This window comes from Rhinatrema bivittatum, chromosome 7 (assembly GCF_901001135.1).
Source record: "Rhinatrema bivittatum chromosome 7, aRhiBiv1.1, whole genome shotgun sequence".
Lineage (NCBI taxonomy): Eukaryota > Metazoa > Chordata > Amphibia > Gymnophiona > Rhinatrematidae > Rhinatrema > Rhinatrema bivittatum.
Window position 1 is genome coordinate 89,150,510 of NC_042621.1, and position 20,521 is coordinate 89,171,030.

Sequence of the window (20,521 nt, forward strand, 5' to 3'; positions counted from 1 at the left end):
TGTAGGCCGTTCTGCAGGAATTCCAAAATCGCAGGAATTTTGACTGAGCGTGGTATGATGTCGCGGTCCTCGCACCAGGCTTCGAATACTCTCCAAATCCTTAAGTATGTTAGGGATGTGGAGAACTTGCATGCTCGGAGTAGGGTGTCAATTACTGCCCCCGAGTATCCGCTCTTTCTTAGGTGAGTCCTCTCAATGGCCAGACCGTAAGAGAGAATCGAGCTGGATCCTCGTGGAGGATCTGTCCCTGCTGGAGCATGTCTCTGTGTGGAGGTAGCAGAAGGGGGCTCCCTGTCCGCAGTCTTCGCATGTCTGCGTACCACGGTCTTCTTGGCCAGTCCGAGGCCACTAAAAGTACTGGTCCCCTGTAGTGTTCTATCTTGTGGATGATTGCGCCCAATAAGGGCCACGGCGGGAAGGTGTATAACAGAGTCTCCTGTGGCTAGGTCTGAACCAGGGTATCGATTCCCTGGGACTGGGGTTCCCGCCTGCGGCTGAAGAAACTGGGTACTTGGGCTTTGGACCGGTTTGCCAGGAGGTCCATGGTTGGTGTTCCCCAACGGTTTACTATCAATTGGAATGCTGTGGTCGACAGCCTCCATTCCCCTGGATCTAGACTTTCTCTGCTGAGGTAGTCCGCAGAGACATTGTCTTTCCCAGCGATGTGGACGGCCGAGATCTCTTGAAGATTCACTTCCGCCCATGACATTAGGAGGTCTATTTCCAGAGACACCTGTTGGCTTCTGGTTCCTCCCTGACGGTTGATGTAGGCCACTGTTGTAGCATTGTCCGACAGTACTCTGACCGCTTTGTCTCGGAGTCTGTGACCGAACCTTAGGCAGGCTAGTCTGATTGACTGGGCTTCTTCTAGGCGATTGATGTTCCATCCTGACTCTTCTTCGTTCCATTGCCCTTAGGCGGTTAGCTCCTAGCAGTGTGCTCCCCATCCTCATAGGCTGGCATCCGTGGTGAGTAGGATCCAGGTTGGTGAGGATAGTCTTGTTCCCTGGCTCAGATGGGCTTCTTGTAGCCACCATCGTAGTTGGGCCCAAACTCTATTCGGGAGCTGAAGATGTACGGTGTAGTTCTGGGACAGTAGATTCCATCGTGATAGTAGTGAGCATTGTAGGGGTCTCATGTGAGCTCGTGCCCATGGCACTACTTCCAGTGTGGATGTCATGAGGCCGAGGACTTGTAGGTAATTCCATGCTGTGGGGCGACGTTAGCTCAACAGGGTTCATAACTGGGTCATCAGTTTTGATCTCCTTGTCAGTGTCAGGATGACCTTTGTCTTGTTTGGTGTCGAACTGGACTCCCAAGTATTCTAGAGATTGGGAGGGCTGCAGGCAGCTCTTGTTTGTGTTGACCACCCACCCGAGGCTCTCCAGTAGAGTTTTAACTCTGTTGGTTGCCTGGTGGCTTTCTTCTGGGGATTTCGCCCTGATCAGCCAATCGTCTAAGATAAGGGTGTACGCGGATTCCTTCCTTCCTCAGTGTTGCTACCACCACCACTATGATCTTGGTGAACGTCCAGGGTGCAGTGGCTAACCCGAAAGGTAGTGCCTGGAACTCGTAGTGATGGTCCAGGATCGAGAAGCATAGAAAACGCTGATGCTCTTGATGGATCGGAATGTGTAGGTAGGCTTCCGACAGATCCAGGGATGTAAGGAACTCTCCCGGTTGTATCGCCCTTATTACCGAGCTTAGGGTTTCCATGCGGAAGCGAGGAATCTTCAGGTGACAGTTGACCGCCTTGAGGTCCAGGATGGGTCTGAACGTCCCTTCTTTCTTGGGGACGATAAAATAGATGGAATAATGTCCAGTATTTATTTGTTGTGGAGGCACCGGTGTTATAGCCTCTAAGGCTAGCAATCTGGTCAGTGTAGCTTCCACTGCCATCCTCTTGGAAGGATCATGGCAGGGAGATTGCACAAACTTGTCCGGAGGGAAGTGGTGGAAATCCAGGTAATATCCCTCTCGAATGATGGTTAGGACCCACTTGACCGAAGTTATCTCGACCCATCTTTGGTAGAATAGGGCAAGTCTGCCCCCTATGGCTTCTTCCTTTGGACAGGTCGCCTGATTTTCATTGTGGGGTGTGGCTGGGGCCTGGGCCCGAGCTGGATCCCCTTTTGTTATGCTTGTTCCGAAAGGACTGGCTCTGGCCTGTGGGACGGGCTGCTTAATATGTGCTTCTATATGGGTTGAAGTGCTGTGATCCTCTGCCCCTGGAGGTTCAGCGAAAGGATCGCTGGTTTCTCTAATTCCTGTCCTCCGGTAGCCGTGGCAGTGGGGACTCGCCCCATTTGTTGGCTAGTTTCTCTAGTTCGCTTCCGGACAGGAGTGTTCCCTTGAAAGGCATCCTTGTGAGTCTCGCTTTGGAGGATGCGTCGGCCGACCAGTTTTGGAGTCAGATTTGTCTTCTGGCTGCCACAGCAGATGACACTCCTCTAGCTGCGGTGCGTACCAGATCAGGAGCGGCATCCGCGAGGGATGATACTGCTGGTTCCAGTGCCTCCCCAGGAGTGTTGTTCCTGGTCCGTGCTAAGCAGGCCACGATCTGTAAAGACATAGCGGAGATGTCAAAGGACTGTTTGAGGATAGATTCCAGACGTCTGTCTTGAGCATCCTTGAGTGCTACTCCTCCCTCCACCGGGATAGCAGTGTGCTTCAAGACTGTGCAGACCATGGCATCCACTTTCGGACATGCCAGGAGATCTTTGGCGGCTGGGTCCAGAGGGTACATGGCTGCCAGAGCCCGGCCCCCTTTGAATGTAGTTTCTGGGGCATCCCATTCCAGGTCAATTAGTTGCTGGACGGCTTGTAATAGTGGGAAATGGCAGGAGGTCTGACGGAGTCCCTCTAGTAGTGGGTTCGTCTTAGGTTCCCCCGAGGCATTTGTGCCTGGGATAGCAAGCTCTTTTAAGCTGTGTGTGACCAGGTCTGGAAGCTTGGTGAAGAAGCGTTTCATGGTTCGGTGGGGGCTCTGTCCGTGGAGGGAATTCGCCTTCCTCCAGGGGTTCTGAATCCTCATCTGAGTTGTCCGTGTCCCCGAAGGTGGAGCTTCTGGGTGGTGGGATCGCTTCCCTGGGCATAGAGGGTCCCGGGATGTTGAGGTCCTCTGGTGGAGCCTGTGGCCGTATTATATGAGGCCCCGGTTGCATGTGGACGAAGGTATGCAGACCTTTGAAGAATTCCACCCAGGAGATAGATGCTGGGTCTAGACTAAGGGGCGTCGTGTCCCTGGGGAGCTCCGTTTGAGGGAGGTCCCGCTGTGCAATGCTAGGTCCGGCGTACTGCTCGAGAGGCTGGAACCCAGTACCGGCTGGGGAGGGCCATGAGTTGGATCCCCTAGGGCCTCTTTGCGCTGTATACACAGGGCCATGGCCTCCTCATGCTGTGCAGCTCTAATGTGGCATGCTGGGCAAAGGCCCTGAGCTTTGAGTTTCTTTTCTGGTGGTGCCATGGCTTGTGCATGTAAGATACAGTTGTGCGCTCTGGTGCTTCGAAGTTGTGCACTTAGGTTTAGTGCGCGCTGTTATGCGCACAGATCGAAGTTATGCGCCCGGCACAGTAAGCGTGTAGCTATGCGCGTCGCTTGTGCGCACAAGGTATTTGTGCGCATGGATCGGAACAACGGACAGGGCGGCAAACAGATCAAAATGGTGACGGCGACCACGCGGACAATATGGCGACCAACTCGGAGGGTCTCCACGTGGGAGGACCCTTGGATCTGACCGGGGTCTAGCCCTGCTAGAGCAGATCAACCTGGTGACACTGGTGCCGGCTGGTGACCTGTGCGATTCCTCGAGCTTCGGAGACCGGAGACTTTTAAATAAATTTCTACCTTACCTTGTCTCGGCGCATCCTGGTCTCGTTCCGGGTGGTCTCCGGCTGTGGAGGGAGAGGGAAAATACCTTCACCACTGTGCTTGAAGTTGCACCCGCTGCCTCTCAGCCTCACCCGATGTTGGGGGCTAGGTCCCCACCGAGGGTCGGCCGCCGGACCGAGGTTTACCTCCGAGGGATCGCGGAAATCACCTCGGGAATTCTCAACTGGGGAAGGGACCCAATGGGTGTCACCGCAGGAGAGCGGGGCTCGTCTGTAGAGGTAAGATTTCTTCTTATTTTGGTTTTCTTTGGTAAAATTACTCTAACGCTGTGCGAGCGTGCATAGAGTCCCTAACTGCTATGGAGATGGAAAATACTGGAGAGCTGCACTTCCTGCAGGGGTATATGTACTAAGGCTGACGTCTGCTTGTCTAATATTTTCTTATTGCTTGCCTGATCTCGGGCATGCAGTCTTGCAGTCTTAGCTGCCAAGTTCAATTGGTTTTTTGTCCCTCATCCTCTGCTCATTGTGGGGTTTGGAGATACCGTTCTTAAGTTCTTGGTTATTCAGTTGTTGGTTTTTTTTGCTTGGGTACTGATCAATACTGAAGAGAAGCAGGTGGCACACTGGACTAAGAGGGGGTCCTCTCAAAGTTTTCTCTGTCTCCATCTGCTGGAAGGGAAGCAAAACCCAGGTGTCTGGACTGATCTGTGGTACTACAGAATGAAAATTAGCAGGTAAGAACCAATTTTCCTATGATTACAGCAGGTTAGGTAAATATACAATAGCTTAACGGCCCACAAGTTTTGAAACTGTATATAAACACTTGCACCTTTAAATTTTAGCAACAGACTCGTTTCAACTGCAGACGTATGCAGATAATGTTGTTTGATAATACTTTGGTATAAATATTTATCCAATCCTTTCACTTAGCCACACCCATGAAAGAGTTTGCTAGTAAGCCTTTATTTTGAAATGTTATATCTGAAGGCATATTGGCACATACCAGCTATGTGCAGTAGGAGCATGCAAAAAGAAATAAAAGCCATCAGGAAAGACAGAAAAGGTTATATTAAAGCGATTCAAGAGCCATTAATCATTTCTTAAACTAATAATATTGGGAGAAAGAACTGCATAGCCTGTGATTTCATCACACTTTTTGTAACTGATTTACAATTTTACATTTCACCAGAGCAGGTCCAATAGTTTAGTGGTAGTGTTAGGTACTGTCATGTGGAAGACCTGCTGCATGGGGCTGGCTAGGGCAGCTCTTGGGGGGGGGGGGGGGGGGGGGGGGGAATCTCAGTGGCCAGGGTGCATGCATTCCGGGTTCCAGAGGGATCTGCAGCTTGTGGTCCCTGGCTAAGGATGGTCGCTGCAATGGCTGGGCCTAGTTGAGAGGGGGATATAAAAATAAGGGAAAAATCCCCAAGCTGTTCTGAATGAAGGCTCTTAGCGTTACTGACCAGTAGAGCCCAGGATTTTAGGAAACAAAACAAAACAAAAAAAAAAAGATTCCACACCCAGTCCTTCACTGGTTTCACTTTGGCTGCCCACAACCTGTGGCATCGGTGTCACAGCATGACAAAATAAAACCACATGCACGTCTCAATACATAAAACGCGCTAAAAATATATCATTCAAGCACTGGCGTTATTTGCCATCTAGATCGGGCTGAATATTCTAGCTGGTTCTATGACAGACAGCTGAAAGCTGGTTCTGAATGGCCAGCAGCAACATGGTATTCATGTTGTAATAGCTAAAATAATCCAAAAGCAAGCAGTCAACAAAAGCTTTTTAAAGCCAATTTATTTTTATATATAAAAGACAAGGAACCTTTAACCTTTTGGCAGCACTCACCTGGGTGATCAGGGTTCAGGTCTTCTACTGCTATCTGAACCACTTCTGCTAAATCTTGCTCTGACATCATTTGGAGTCATGGGGTAAGGACAGCAGAAATGGCCGATAAGAAGACTCCCACTTCACAGGGTCGGTCAATGCTTGGTGAACTGTACAGAAGGAAAAAAAATAACTGAATTAGAGATCTGTTTGGCTATTTTAAGCAATGGATTTACATTTGTAGGGCTGCACATCTCCGCATGGGATAATTATGCATGTTAAGAAACCTAAGTATCTGATAATGCTATGGAGGCAGTGTTCACAGCCCTTGAGGGAGGGTGGAGGTGGAAAAGGGGAGTCAATCATGTTGCAATGACAACACCTAGAGGCCATGATTAAAGGATTCTAGGAGGAGTCTTAGAGTATAGCCCGTACCCCAAGATTGTTGCTGATAAACTGGGCTGGGATATAAAATTAGGTATAAAAAATTCCTCAGATGGTTGTGAACAAAGGCTCATCGTTCCAGCCTAAGGGAACAGGATAAACCTCTGAGCTATTCCCCTGCCTCCCCAAAAAGTTAAAAGAAATTTGCTGATAGTCCCCTAATGCCCACTGTCAAGAACAGTTGTTTGCTGATTGGCTAAACACAGTCAAAACTCCTTTTACAGCAGATGTTCCGATTTCAGGAAATTCAGCATGAACCCGTTCACTCAGATTTTCTTCCATTCTACTTTTGAAGAAGCAGATCTTGAACCAGATGAGCAGTTTTTCAACAAAACCAGTTAAAATTACTTGAAAAATAACACCTATCTGGCTCTACTAACATTTTTATTTTACTGTTTTGCCTATTTTTTCCTTCCTTTGTACTTAGGTAAGAAATAAAACCAGGCAGGTAGAAGTCATTTGAAAAGGTACAACAAAATGCTTTGTGTTTAGCAGAAGCTCTTGAATTTGACCTCAGCAGCAGCAGCAGGTTATTAATGTCATGAACTATTTCGAAACGAGGGCATTATACAACTACAGCTATTTATCCAATAGATTTCAGAGCCAACATGAAATGTCTTCCATTGGTCCGTACTGTTGGTACAGACCAATGGAAGTCCGTACTGTTGGTACAGAAGTGCAATCTATGGAAAAGGCCCTAAGACAGTTGGTAACAGATGAATCCATGGATTTGCCATATCTCAGCATAATAAAACAACTGTGTTAGGCTTAATATTTCAAACTGTCACTAAATGCAAGGAGTTGTGTACAGCCTTGCCCATGCTTGAACAATGAAGCCTGAAAAAAAAGCTTATCCATTTAAAACGCACTCCTGTACCAAATTACCATCAGTGGACAGGCAACAGTGAAAAAAAACATTCTATAGCAGGCAATCTGAAGATAAAAAGTAAAGAGCTTATCATAAGACCAAGAGTGGAGGAATGTGCAGTGGAGAACAAAAAGCGAGCTGAAATGTTAAACAAATATTTTTGTTTGCTATTCACTAGAGAAGGACCACAGAGTTGGAAGGGGTATGTATGGTGGTTCTGCAAATGCCACATCATTTACAGAGCAGAGTGTTTGCACAGAACTAGCAAAACTGAAAGTGGACAAAGATATGGGGCCAGATGGGACATCCTAGAATATTAAGGGAGCTCAGAGATTATTATTATTATTATTATTATTATTTAAGGCTTTTATATACCGAATTTCTTGATACAGATCAAATCAACTCGGTTTACATCGAACTAAGCAATTAATTAACAGAAACAACAAGAGACAAATTTGAGGAAGCATAAAGTTACATTGTAACACAGGGCACGTAAACTGGGGAAAAGAAATAAAGAGAGGAGAACAAAGATAAATTACTATATACAAATGAAGATGTAGGAGGGGGGCAGAGGATCTACCCTCGTTGAGACATATTTGTATGCTTTAGAATTAGTTCATTTACAGAGGCGATGAGAATAATTCTGAGTTAAGTTGTAGGGCTAGGAATAGGGAATAGAGATGTTCTGGTGGGTCCGCTGATAGATCTGTTCAATCAAACTTTGCATATGGAAGTGGCTGTGTGGGATCAAAGAAAGGCAGATGTTGTCCCTCTTCATAAGAGAGGTAATAAGGAGGAGGAGAGAAACAACAGGCTCATTAGCCTCACCTCAATGATAGGAAAACTAAAGGAAAGGATAGGGAACTATCTTGAATCCAGTGGGTGCAGGATCTAAGGCAGCATGATTTTACTAGAGAAAGATCATGTCATTTGGTCTAATTGGCTTCAATTCATCAAACAATCTGCTTATTGGGAGATTGAGTTGGGAGGAGCACGCTATTCTCTGATTGAGATGTGAAGGGTATATCTATGATGTACGACTCTAGTATAACAATGGATCCTTTGTTTTGTTTTGTTTGTTTCTTCTGTTTCAAATTATACTTAAAAATTTAATAAAGAAATATGTTTTAAAAAAAGAGGAGGAAGAATGTGTAAGACAAATCTGATCAATTATTTTGATCAGGTGACCACAGTAGTAGTAGCAGCGGTAGAATTATATCAGGGGCATGAGCTGCAAGTGGTATATTGAAGAAATTACTTACCTGATAATTTCATTTTTCTTAGTGTAGACAAATGCACTCAGGACCAGTGGGTTTATGCTCCCCTGCCAGCAGATGGAGACAGAGCAAGGTTGTTCACATGTGCTCCCCAACCTATGGTGGACGCATCCGTGGTGAGAACAACCTATGTCGGGGGAACCTGGAAGGGAATCTCCTGCTCCAAATCCGCAAGACTTTCCCACCAGGACAGAGAAACCTGGAGAGGTGGCGTGATGCAAATGATCAAACAGAGGTCCTGAATGGTTTGATGCCACCATGACCGCAGTGTCCACTGCGCCATGCGCATGTGCAAGCGAGCCCATGGGGTCACATGGACAGATGCAGCCATGTGGCCCAATAGACGAAGCAAGAGGTGGGCCGACACGAGCCAGCTTCGATGGACGAGGCACACAAGAGATGACAAGGTAAGTGCCCGATCACAAGGCAGAAATGCTCTGGCCTGTGCCGTGTCCAGCCAGGCATCTATGAAACTCAATTGAGGTGACAGGCTGAGATGAGACTTCAGGAAGCTGATGACAAACCCAAGAGACTGCAGCACCTGGATGGTCAAGTTCAAAGAGCTCCCTCCTGGGTGGCACCCTTGACCAGCCAGTCGTCCAAGTAGGGAAACACGTGCACCCCCAATACTGCCAGGCGCTTGGTGAAGATCCTTGGGGCCGAGGCAAGGCCAAACAGCAACACTGTGTACTGGAAGTACCTCCCTCCCATGACGAATCGTAGAAAAGTCCTGTGACTCGGGAAGATCTCGATGTGGGCGTAGGCATCTTTCTGATAGAGGAAGCAAAGCCAATCTCCAATTTGCAGGAGTAGGATCAGGGTGCCCAAAGAGATCATCTTGAACTTTTCTCTTTGAAGAAATTTGTTCAAAGCTCTCCGTTCAGAATAGGGCAGAGCCCCCCATTCTCTTTGGTATCAGGAAATAATGAGAGTAGAAACCGCAGCCTCGCTGGCGCCATGGAACTGGTTCGACCGCTTCGGCCATTAAGAGGGCAGAGAGCTCTGTCAAAAGTATTTCCTGCTGTGAGGACATGCCCCAAGAAGGAAAAGGGGGAGAGTCCGCAGGGACATCCCTGAAATTCAGCTGGTACCCTCGGCAAATGATTGAAAGAACCCACTCTTCCGAGGTAACTTGAGCCCAGTGGTCCACAAAGAGACGCAGCATGCCCCTGAAAGGAGGGCAGGGTGTCGAGAGTATGGTGATTCGGCTTATGCTCCCCCACCACCGGTTAAAACCCCATAGCGGGGCTCTGCTGGGGGGCTGGCTGAGATCTAGGGGTCCACTGCTGCCGAGAGTGACCCCGGGAACTCACGTGGGGCATGCACCCCCGCGAGGCAGGAAGATAGTATTTTCTATGGCGACAGAAGGACTTTTTGGTGCCCTAGCGTGAGGATTTCCTGACCGAGGATAGCGGGTCAGAATAGTGGCTGAAAGGTGCTGGAGGGTCTCATGGTGATCCTTCAACTGAGCCACCACATCACTGACTTTATCTCCGAATAAATTCTCGCCAGTACAAGGCAGGTCTGTGAGTTTCTCCTGGACCTCCGGCTGGAGGTCTGATGCTTGGAGACAAGCCATCCTGCGGGCTCCAATGCACGCTGCTGCCATCCTAGCCACTGTCTCAAACACGCTATAGGTGGATTTCACCTCGTGTTTACCAGCTTCTAGGCCTTGCTGAACCACCGCCAAAAACGCATCCTGCTGCTGTTGGGGCAGGCACTCTGCCAGTTCTTGAACCTGTTTCCATAGGTTCCAGTTATAGTGGGTCATGTTCAGCTGGTAGGATGCTATACAGCTATATAACATAGCGCCCTGATACACTTTTTTCCCCAGGGCATCCAACGCTCTATGCTCCCGACCTGGAGGAGCTGAAGCATGGGTGCGGGAACGCTTGGCTTTCTTGAGAGCGGACTCCATCACAACGGACTGGTGTGGAAGCTGACGTCCCTCAAATCCCAAGGGTTGTTGTACCAGATAGACAGCATCCGCTTTTCGACTGACTGATGGAACAGAAACAGGGTGCACCCAGATCCTAAGGAGTAACTCCTTAAAAATATGGGAACAGCCAGAACCTCCTTCGGGGTGTCCATGAATTGGAGGACTTCCAGCATCAGATGACGGGCGTCCTTCGGGAGTTTGAACAGGATAGCCTCCGCCATAGCCCGGACAAAGCCCACAAAGGTGAGGTCCTCCAGTGGGGACCTATGTCTCTTGTCAGGAAGAGACAGGTCTGACAGAAGGTCCCCGGAGTCATCCACAAAAGACTCAGAGGTATCTTTCCCCCCATGGGTCATATGCAGCATCCTCCTCACTAAGGTCCTCTGGGGGCTGTCGTGGAGGGTCCCTGACCAGGCATCTCAGCTTAGGCACCAAGGACATCGAAGGCATTGACAGTACCGGAGGTATCAAGGCCCCAGATGGCCCAGGACCCGGTCCGGAAAATACCAGTCACGGGACCAAGGGTCTGGACGGTGCCATCGGCCAGATCAACTCTTCCTCCTTGGAGGAACCCACAATGGGAATCGCTCTGGAAGAAGGAAACATTGGTGGCTGCTGGGGAATCGACGGTCCCCCGGGCACCGGCTGCATCAGCAGTATGCCTAGAAGGATGTCCAGACACTCTAGCAGGGGCACCAACATGGAAGATGCTGGCTCCGACACCAGCATGGGAGCCAGTGGCTCAAGACCCTGCAGGGGCTTGGAGCACCACCAGCTGTACCCTGCAATCCAGCTCCTCCTGAAAATCCTCCAAAGATAGGATGGATTGAGGAGGAGGTGGAGAAGGAGTCACCATAACTCCCTTGGAGCCCTAAAGGAGCTTGGTGCCCAGCACCAGCATGGCTGTGGAATGCCTGGAACTCCCACGTCCGATGGAGGTCAAGGCCTTCTCCCCAAGGGATCACGGCAGCCGCAACGACACAGGAGATGGCCTATCCCTGGCCCCGAGAGAGAGAGAGAGAGAGAGAGAGAGGGGGGAGCCCAACAAAGGGGTGGACATCGACAGCATGTCCAAAGATTCCCCGCAGCCTCTGGGTGTCGATGCTCCCAATGCCGGAGTCAATGGATCAGACTTTTTGGATGGCCTTTGGGGGTCATTTGATCGCAAAATCTGAACTCCCGGATGTCGTGCGAAGCCCCCAGGCAGAGGATGCAAACCTCATGCGGATCTGTAAGAGACATGGTTCATGGGCACTGGGGGTGGCCAAAACCAGACAATGCCATGAAAAACTGCCGACGAGCAATCGATGACCGGCGGCCATCGAGGAGTGACACACCAGGAATCAACCATGAGGAAGGTAAAACTTATTGCGCCGTCTTACTGGTACACCAACCGTGAGAAGAGGGACTCTGTGCAGAAAAGGCCAGTAACCGACCAAGAAAAAACTTTAAAAGAACTTTGAAAAGAGCAGAGCTCCACAAAAGTGAGGCAAACACTTCACGGAAAAAAAGAGACTGAAGAGGGACCCTGCGTGGACGCGTAGATAGTGGGATGCTGGGCATGCTCAGTGTGCTAGTCAAAGTTCTAGAAACTTTGACAAAAGTTTTCCTTGCCAGGCTTCATCTGAGGATGTCACCTATATGTGATGACTACCATCCTGCTTGTCCTAGAAGAAGGTCCCAGCAATCCAAAATCAGCTGAAATGCCTCGGCTGACAACACCCACTCTCCTGGGTCGACTCTCCCTGCTGAGAAAGTCCACTCTTATGTTGTCTTTTCCTGCAATATGAGAGGCCAAGATCATCTGCAGATAACCTTCTGCTCATTCCATCAGCTGGTCTATTTCCTGCGACACTTGCTGGTGCTTGGTTCCTCCCTGGTGATCGATATAGGCCATCGTCGTTGCGTTGTCCGACATCACGTGAACTGCTTTATTCTGCAGCCTGTGGCTGAACTGCAAGCATGCCAGTTATACCACCCGGGCCTTCAGGCGATTGATGCTCTAGCGGGACTCTTTAGCATTCCAGTGCCCCTCGGCTGTTAACTCCAGACAATGAGCCCCCCAACCTTGGAGACTCACATCTGTTGTGAGTACCAACCAGACTGGAGAGGATAAGGGAACTCCGTTTCTCAGATGATTCTCCTGCAATCACCACTGGAGGTGGGAGCAGATTTCCATCGGCAAGTGTAGCTAAACCACATAATCCTGATACTGCGGGTTCCAACGATATAGCAGAGAGCGCTGAAGAGGATGCATGTGCGCTCTTGCCCACGGCACCACTTCCAGGATAGCTGCCGTCAAGCCGAGTACCTGTAGGTAGGACCACACCATCGGGCGTATGGTGTTTATCAACTGATGCACTTGAGACATCAATCTCTGGGTCCGATCTTCCGGTAGGAAAACTGCGTTGAACCAGACCCCCAGATACTCCAATGACTGGGATGACTGAAGATTGCTCTTGGTCAGGTTCACCACCCAACTGAGCTCTTGCACCTTATGTGTCACCAGGCAGCTCTCTTCCTGAGACTTGGCTTGAATCAGCCAGTCATCCAATTATAGGTGCACCAGGTTTCCTTCTTTTCGCAAGGCCACCGCTACCACCACCATAATCTTGGAAAATGTTCTGGGAGCAGTGACTAGATTAAAAGGCAGCGCCCGAATCTGATAATGGCGCCCCAACACCACAAAATGTAGAAAGTTTTGGTGTTCCAATCAGATGGGAATATGAAAATAAGCCTTTGACAGATCCAAGGTGGTCAGAAATTCCGAATGCACCGAGTGTAAGATTTCCATTCGAAAATGGGTCACCTTCAAGTGACAGTTGACCCTCTTAAGATACAAAATAGGACGAAAGGCACCCTCCTTCTTGGGCACAACAAAATAAATGGAATATTGCCCCATACTTTCTTGATACATGGGCACCAGAACCACAGCCCTCAGTCTGAGGAGCCTTTGAAGCATGAACTTCACTGCCTGCTTTGGACGCGCATTTTGAGCGCGTAAGGCGGACCCGCGATTCAGTATCGGCTTTTACGTGTCCTTATCGCTTGCCGAAAAAGACGCGTATCCCTTTCCACCCGCCGCATGTATATGATATGTGTTACCTCCCATTTGAGTCGGCGTTCTCCTGACGCTGGTGTCTCCTGCGGCGCGGCTCCGCGCGATTCGGAGCCTTAGCCACTACCCCTTTTGACGTCAGACGCCGACGGAGCCGTCGGGCAGCGCGGGAGATTTGGTCTATTTAAGGGAGCTTCTCCTCTTCTGTGTTGCTTCAGCCACTATTGCGTTTGGAGAGTTCTTGCTGTGTTCCTGCTACTTGTTGATTGCCAGACCCAGACTGCCCTTTGGATTACTCTGCCTGCTGCCTGCCTTCGGATTTGTTGCCTTGGTTCCTGCTTGTTTGCTGCCTGCCTTGACCTGGACTGTTATTGGATTATTCTGCCTGCCGCCTGCCTTCGGATTTGTTGCCTTGGTTCCTGCTTGTTTGCTGCCTGCCTTGACCTGGACTGTTATTGGATTATTCTGCCTGCCGCCTGCCTTCGGATTTGTTGCCTTGGTTCCTGCTTGCTTGCCGCCTGCCTCGAACCGGACTGTGACTGGATGCGCTACTCTCAGCCTGACCCTTGGATCACCCTGCCTGGATCCAGTCTCGCTGTTGGTCTACCTGGACTATCTGAAGTCTTCTACCCAACGTACTCGCTGAGCCTACAGTTCCGAGAACCTCTACTCAAGGTAAGCGGCCGTCGGCCTTGGTTCCACATACCGGCATAACAATATGTTAATGATTGGATTAGCTATTCCCTCCGATACAGTAACATGCGCCCAAATTATCACCTTTTTAACCAGCTTATTTACCGCGTCTTTAACCTGAATATTTACAGTCTACTCTGACCCTGGTGTTAGTGTGGTGTTCAGTCAGCTTCGTACCGGACAGCGCCATGGACAACATGCATATATTGGCTCTGGTGATATTTTTCATTCGGTTGAGAAGCAGAATGAGAAATGCTCGAATACAGGCAGCGGGGCATTTCAGTCATGGACGTCCGGATACAGGCGGGAAGGTCCATGAACGGAAGCCCCGACCTTGGACGTCCGGCCGGGCGCTCAAGGCAGCGGGGCCTCCGATCATGGACGCCCGGATACAGGCGGGAAGGTCCATGAACGGAAGCCCCGACCTTGGATGTCCGGCCGGGCGCTCAAGGCAGCGGGGCCTCCGATCATCGATGCCCGGATACAAGCGGGAAGATCCATGAATGGAAGCCCCAACCTTGGACGTCCGGCCGGGTGCTCAAGGCAGCAGGGCCTCCGATCATGGACGCCCGGAAGGTGGGAAGGACCATGCGGGGTCTGTAGAAAAGAACCATCCACTTACCTGGTGGAATGACATTTCAAATGACATTTCAAATGACAGGTACCAGCGCACCCTGGATACTGTATAGGCGCTGTATACCGCTCTATACAGTAAAAAAGGATTGCGAACGCCTACCGCTTCATTGACGCGCTTTGGACCGCCGCTTGGATTTGCGTCTAATTTGAATACTGAATCGAGCGGCTTATGAACCAAAATGTGCGCGTGTCAAACGAGCGGGCACCCAGCACTGCTGCACTTTTTCTTACGCGTCCTTACTGTGTCGGCCCGACACTACGCACACCAATGGCCTATGGAGCGCAGCAGAACATGCACAAGAGCGCGTTAAAATAGCCGTTGTAGCCTACCACACGGTGTGCAAGAAAAAAGCCTAAGTGTGTGGCCTAGCCCACTGGGGGCCACTCAACTCGCCAGGCTGCTCAGTTCCCTAACCCCAGCGAAAGCAGGAACAAACGGTACGGTGCCGAGAACGGAGACCCCTCTGTCTCTGATTCACGAAAAATGTTCTCCTTTTTTTTTTTTTTTTTTTTAACCTTACCTTGAGCTCAGCGCTTACCAGCTGAGTACGGAGACGGTCTCCAGTTGTGGGGGGAGAGGGCATCTGCCATCACCTCTGCACTTGGCCTTCTGCACCCGATGCCTTTCAGCTGAACTAGCAGCTAACTCCACGCCGGGAAACCCAGCTACCGGATCAAGGCACACCTCTGAAGGACCACGGAAATCACCTCAGGAATTCTCAACTGAGGGAGGGACCTTTAGGCATCACCGCAGGAGAGCGGGGCCTTCTTTTCCTGAATTTAGAACTTCAAATTTCTCCTTTCAGAAAGCTCAAAGCAATCCCCATAGGGAGATGCACATTAACCATCTCTGGAGATGGAGAATACTGGCAGGCTGGGGTCACTGCAGTGTTACATATACTGTGATGTCAGCTTGCTCCGTCTCCATCTGCTGACAGGGGAGCATAAATCCATTGGTCCTGAGTCCATCTGTCTATACGCTAGGAAATTTCATATCATACTCTCTCACATAGAAGGTTCATAAATAAACTGAGCAGACCCAAGGTCGTGAACTGGATTAGAAATTGGTTTAGGGACAGTAATGGAGAGTGGGGGTAAATGGGTTTCCCTCTGAGAAAGAAGGGTGATTAGTAAAGTGGATAAAGGTGAACCGGTAGATGTAGTGTATTTGGATTTTCAGAAGGCGTTTGACAAAGTCCCTCATGAGAGACTTCTAAGAAAACTAAAAAGTCATGGGATAGGAGGCGATGTCCTTTCGTACAAACTGGTTAAAAGACAGGAAACAGAGAGTAGGATTAAATGGTCAATTTTCTCAGTGGAAAAGGGTAAACAGTGGAGTGCCTCAGGGATTAAAAAAAAATTTTTTTTTAATTTTTATGCAGATCTAGGCATCATAGTGGATAATACTTTAAAATTGTCAGCTCAGTGTGCTGCAGCAGTCAAAAAAGCAAACAGAATGTTAGGAATTATTAGGAAAGGAATGGTTAATAAAACGGAAAATGTCATAATGCCTCTATATCGCTTCATGGTGAGACCGCACCTTGAATACTGTGTACAATTCTGGTTGCCGCATCTCAAAACAGATATAGTTGCGATGGACAAAGATACAGAGAAGGGCAACCAAAATGATAAAGGGGATGGAACAGCTCCCCTATGAGGAAAGGCTGAAGAGGTTAGGGCTGTTCAGCTTGGAGAAGAGACGGCTGAGGGGGGATATGATAGAGGTCTTTAAGATCATGAGAGGTCTTGAGCGAGTAGATGTGAATCGGTTATTTACACTTTCGAATAATAGAAGGACTAGGGGGCATTCCATGAAGTTAGCAAGTAACACATTTAAGACTAATCGGAGAAAATTCTTTTTCACTCAACGCACAATAAAGCTCTGGAATTTGTTTCCAGAGGATGTGGTTAGTGAAGTTAGTGTAGCTGGGTTCAAAAAAGGTTTGGATAAGTTCTTAGAGGAGAAGTCCATTAACGGCTATTAATCAAGTTTACTTAGGGAATAGCCACTGCTATTAATTGCATCAGTAGCATGGGATCATCTTAGTGTTTGGGTAATTGCCAGGTTCTTGTGGCCTGGTTTGGCCTCTATTGGAAACGGTATCCTGGGCTTGAAGGACCCTTGGTCTGACCCAGTATGGCAATTTCTTATGTTCTTATGTCCTGAGATTGGTTCTGTTCAATATCTCTGTCAGCAATACTGCAGAGGAGTTAGAAGGTAAAGTTTAGCTTTATGCAGGTGACACAAAGATCTGCAACAGAATGGATACATCTGAGGAAACAAGCAGAATGAGATGAGATCTAAGAAAGCTCAAGGAGTAGTCGAGAGTTAAGATTTAATACAAAAAAGTACAGAATCATGCAATAGGGTTGCAGAAATCTGAGAAGGCAGTATACAATGGGAGGGGATGAGAAACGATGTGCACTAACCAGGACAGATAATTTTTTATGACCTCTGAGTAATGGAATATTGTGATAATGTGGTGGCCAGAGTCAGAGGGATCCTAGACGACACAGGGGAGAGGCATAGCCAGCAGAAAAGACTGGGGCAATGGTGACAACACATCTAGAATCAGAAGAGTCATTTCAAACAGCCCACATTGGCTAAAGTCTGCAGGTACTTTTTACCCGCAAACTTTAGCCAGAATTTCAAATGGATTTATGCAAATAAATTAACTTTAAAAATTTGCAGATGTGCATAGAACGAGAATAGGTGTAACTTTGTGCGTGACTCCCATTCTTTAGAGTGTGCATAAAAGTATGTATGCAATCAGGTTTGCATGTATCTTTCTTTATGTACATACCAAGAAGGACAATATTCAATTAGTATTATGTATGGAAGTGCCTTTGCAAATTACTCCCAGTATGTTCAATTCCAGATGTTGTCCCTCTGAAACAAAACAGAAGGGCTGAAGCAATAAGCCGCACATAAAAGCATGTGTCCAAACTTGGTGCCTGTATTTTTATCGTGTGCACAGCCATGTCTCCTGGGCACCCGATGCAGTATGGTAATGAGGTGCCGTGCTGAAAAGGACACACTAGGGATCAATTGTGCGTCCTTAGTGCATCCTTGGCATTGGCTGCCCAGGAGACATGGCTGTGCGAACAGCCAAAGGTTAGGAAAATGGACACTGGTAAATTGTGGCATCTATTTTCCTAAGCTGGTCATGGTCAAGACTTTGTTTTTTTTATGTTGCTGCTTTCTGTGGTTCTTTGTACTTAGTATCGTGACAATACTAAAAGTAGGAGGAACCACAGAAAGCAGGATTTTTTGTTTTTTAGTGAGCCCCTGATGCTCGGCAAGACTTAACGCCAGCTCTGGGGCTGGCATCAAATTTGTCGTGCTAAAAAGTGTACGTTGGGTGTACAGCAATAGCCTCATCTACATGGCATTTACATGTGATAAGCGCTATTAGCTACATGCAAGTTTGGACATGCGTTTTGGATGCACTCCCCTTTTTGCATTGGGAGTTAGCCTAGTGCATCCAAAACACACATCCAATTGCTGATTAGGCTATGCACTAGCCTGAGAGCACAATATTACATCAGCCCCATAAAGGGCAGAGGTGGTCCAAAGAAAAGCTTGGAGAGCCTACACCAAAAGCTCTATAAGATGAGATTTAAGAACCTAGGTAGTGTGTTTATTTTTAAAAGTCTGTAAGGCAGCTAGCAAGCAGAACTGAGTGTTTGCATTTAAAAAACAAAACAAAAAAAAAAAAAGTAGCCAGGAGCAGTGTATACCTAAGTAAAAAGGTTGTAAAGTTCAGTCCAGTTACTCACCTTTGAAAGGTGTTGAGGTAGTGTGACTTGGTTTGAATAGGTACTAACAATTGTTAATCAAGAGAGCAGTGAGTCACTCTGGCTGACTAACTGAAATTAGACTGTTTGGATTTCCCAGCCCACCCACCTCTAGCTCATCCTTTAATTTATAGGCAGGTGCCACATTCATAAAAAAAAAAACAAACCAACAACAAAAACTTTATTGAGAATTTGATCAGACCCCTGAAGGCCACTATCAGACATATAGTGAATTCACTAATACATTTGAAGGACGTTAATTAGACACATTCCTACTCCCATAGCAACCTAAAACTTAACTAGGAACTGATTAAAATTGAGATGAAGGCAGCAGTCCAGCAGCAAGAGGGGGGCTTCCCAGTCTTTTGCATCGAGTGTCACATGTATGAATTTTTACCCACCGGTGAGAAGTTGTACATGTGCATGCGATGCAAAGAGCTCCTGACTCTCAGAGAACGAGTCCGATCTCTGGAGGCTAGAGTGGCAGACCTGGAGGAGCTGAGGCAGACAGAGAGGTATATAGATGAGACCTTCAGGGACATAGTAGCCAAGTCCCAACTTCAGACTGGCAGCCCTGGTGCTGCCTTGGAGGAAGAAGGTCTCATGATTGGAGAGCATCAACCTGGTGTAGCAGGAAAGGATCCTGTAGCAAGGACCTGCTCTCCAGGTGATGCACTATCCTTTCGTACAGAGGATATCTCCCCAAGGCCTACTGCCCAAGAGGGAAGGGTTAGGTCGGCCATCATAGTTGGTGATTCAATTATTAGGAATGTAGACAGCTGGGTGGCTGGTGGGCGTGATGATCGCCTGGTAACATGCCTACCTGGTGCGAAGGTGGCGGACCTCACGCGTCACCTAGATAGGATTTTAGACAGTGCTGGGGAGGAGCCGGCTGTCGTGGTACATGTGGGCACAAACGACATAGGAACATGTGGGAGGGAGGTTCTGGAAGCCAAATTTAGGCTCTTAGATAGAAAGCTTAAATCCAGAGCCTACAGGGTAGCATTCTCTGAAATGATCCCTGTTCCACGCGCAGGTCACCAGAGGCAGGCAGAGCTCCGGAGTCTCAATGCGTGGATGAGACGATGGTGCAAGGAAGAGGGATTCAGTTTTGTTAGGAACTGGGGAACCTTTTGGGGAAGGGGGAGTCTCTTCCGAAGGGAACCAGACTGCTGGCGCTAACCTTTAAAAAGGAGATAGAGCAGCTTTTAAACTAGAACAAAGGGGAAAGCCGACAGTCGCTCAGCAGCGCATGCTTCGGAGAGAGGTATCTTCAAAGGATACTAATGATGCATTAGAATTAGGGCGTCCCAACAGTGAGGTTCCAATAATTAGAAAAATAGTCCAAGTGCCTGTAACTAAAAACTCACCTGAGCTAAAAAATTTTAACTTATCCCTATCAATTAAAAAGCAGAATGAAAATACAAACAAAGTAAGGGTCCCAATACAGATCCCTCAGGCACTCCACTGCCCACTCCCTTCCACTGAGAAAATTGTCCATTTAATCCTACTCTCTGTTTCCTGTCTTTTAGCCAGTTTGTAATCCATGAAAAGACATCGCCACCTATCCCATGACTTTTTACTTTTCCTAGAAGCCTCTCATAAGGAACTTTGTCAAATGCCTTCTAAAAATCTAAATACACTAAATCTACCAGCTCACCTTTATCGTCATGTTTATTAAACCCTTCAAAAAAAGTAGCAGATTTCTGAGGCAAGACTTCCCTTGGGTAAATCCATGCTGTGTTCCATTAAACCATAGCTTTCTATATGTTCTGTGATTTTGTTCTTTAGAACAGTTTCCACGATTTTTCCCAGCACTGACATCAGACTTATCAATCTATAGTTTCCTAGATCACCCATGAAATCCTTTAAAAAAAAAAAAAAAAAAAATTGGTATCACATTGGCCACCTTCCAATCTTCAGGAATCATGGCTGTTTTAAATGATACGTTGCAGATTATTAGTTCCAGGTTAGCGATTTCCTGTTTTTTTGGGGTTTTTTTAGAACTCTGGGGAGGATACCAGGTGATTATGTCCAATTTCTGCATAATATTTAATACAAAAGAAAATTAGGTCTTACCTTAGTTAATTTTCGTTCCTGTAGTACCACGGATCAGTCCAGACTCCTGGGTTTTGCCC

At 48.0% G+C, this 20,521-nt stretch overlaps 1 protein-coding gene across 4 annotated transcripts in view; it reads right to left on the reverse strand.

Annotated features, from left to right (window-relative positions):
- Positions 1–20,521, reverse strand: part of BANP (BTG3 associated nuclear protein) — a 755,155-nt gene that overhangs the window by 678,579 nt on the left and 56,055 nt on the right. For all 4 annotated transcript variants that reach the window (XR_003857728.1, XM_029608652.1, XM_029608651.1 and 1 more), the window contains exon 2: positions 5,692–5,840. Coding sequence is in view for 3 of the 4 variants with exons in the window: in XM_029608652.1 (XP_029464512.1) it covers positions 5,692–5,761 (70 nt within the window). In the remaining variant the exon portion in view is untranslated. The remainder of the gene's footprint in view (positions 1–5,691; positions 5,841–20,521) is intronic.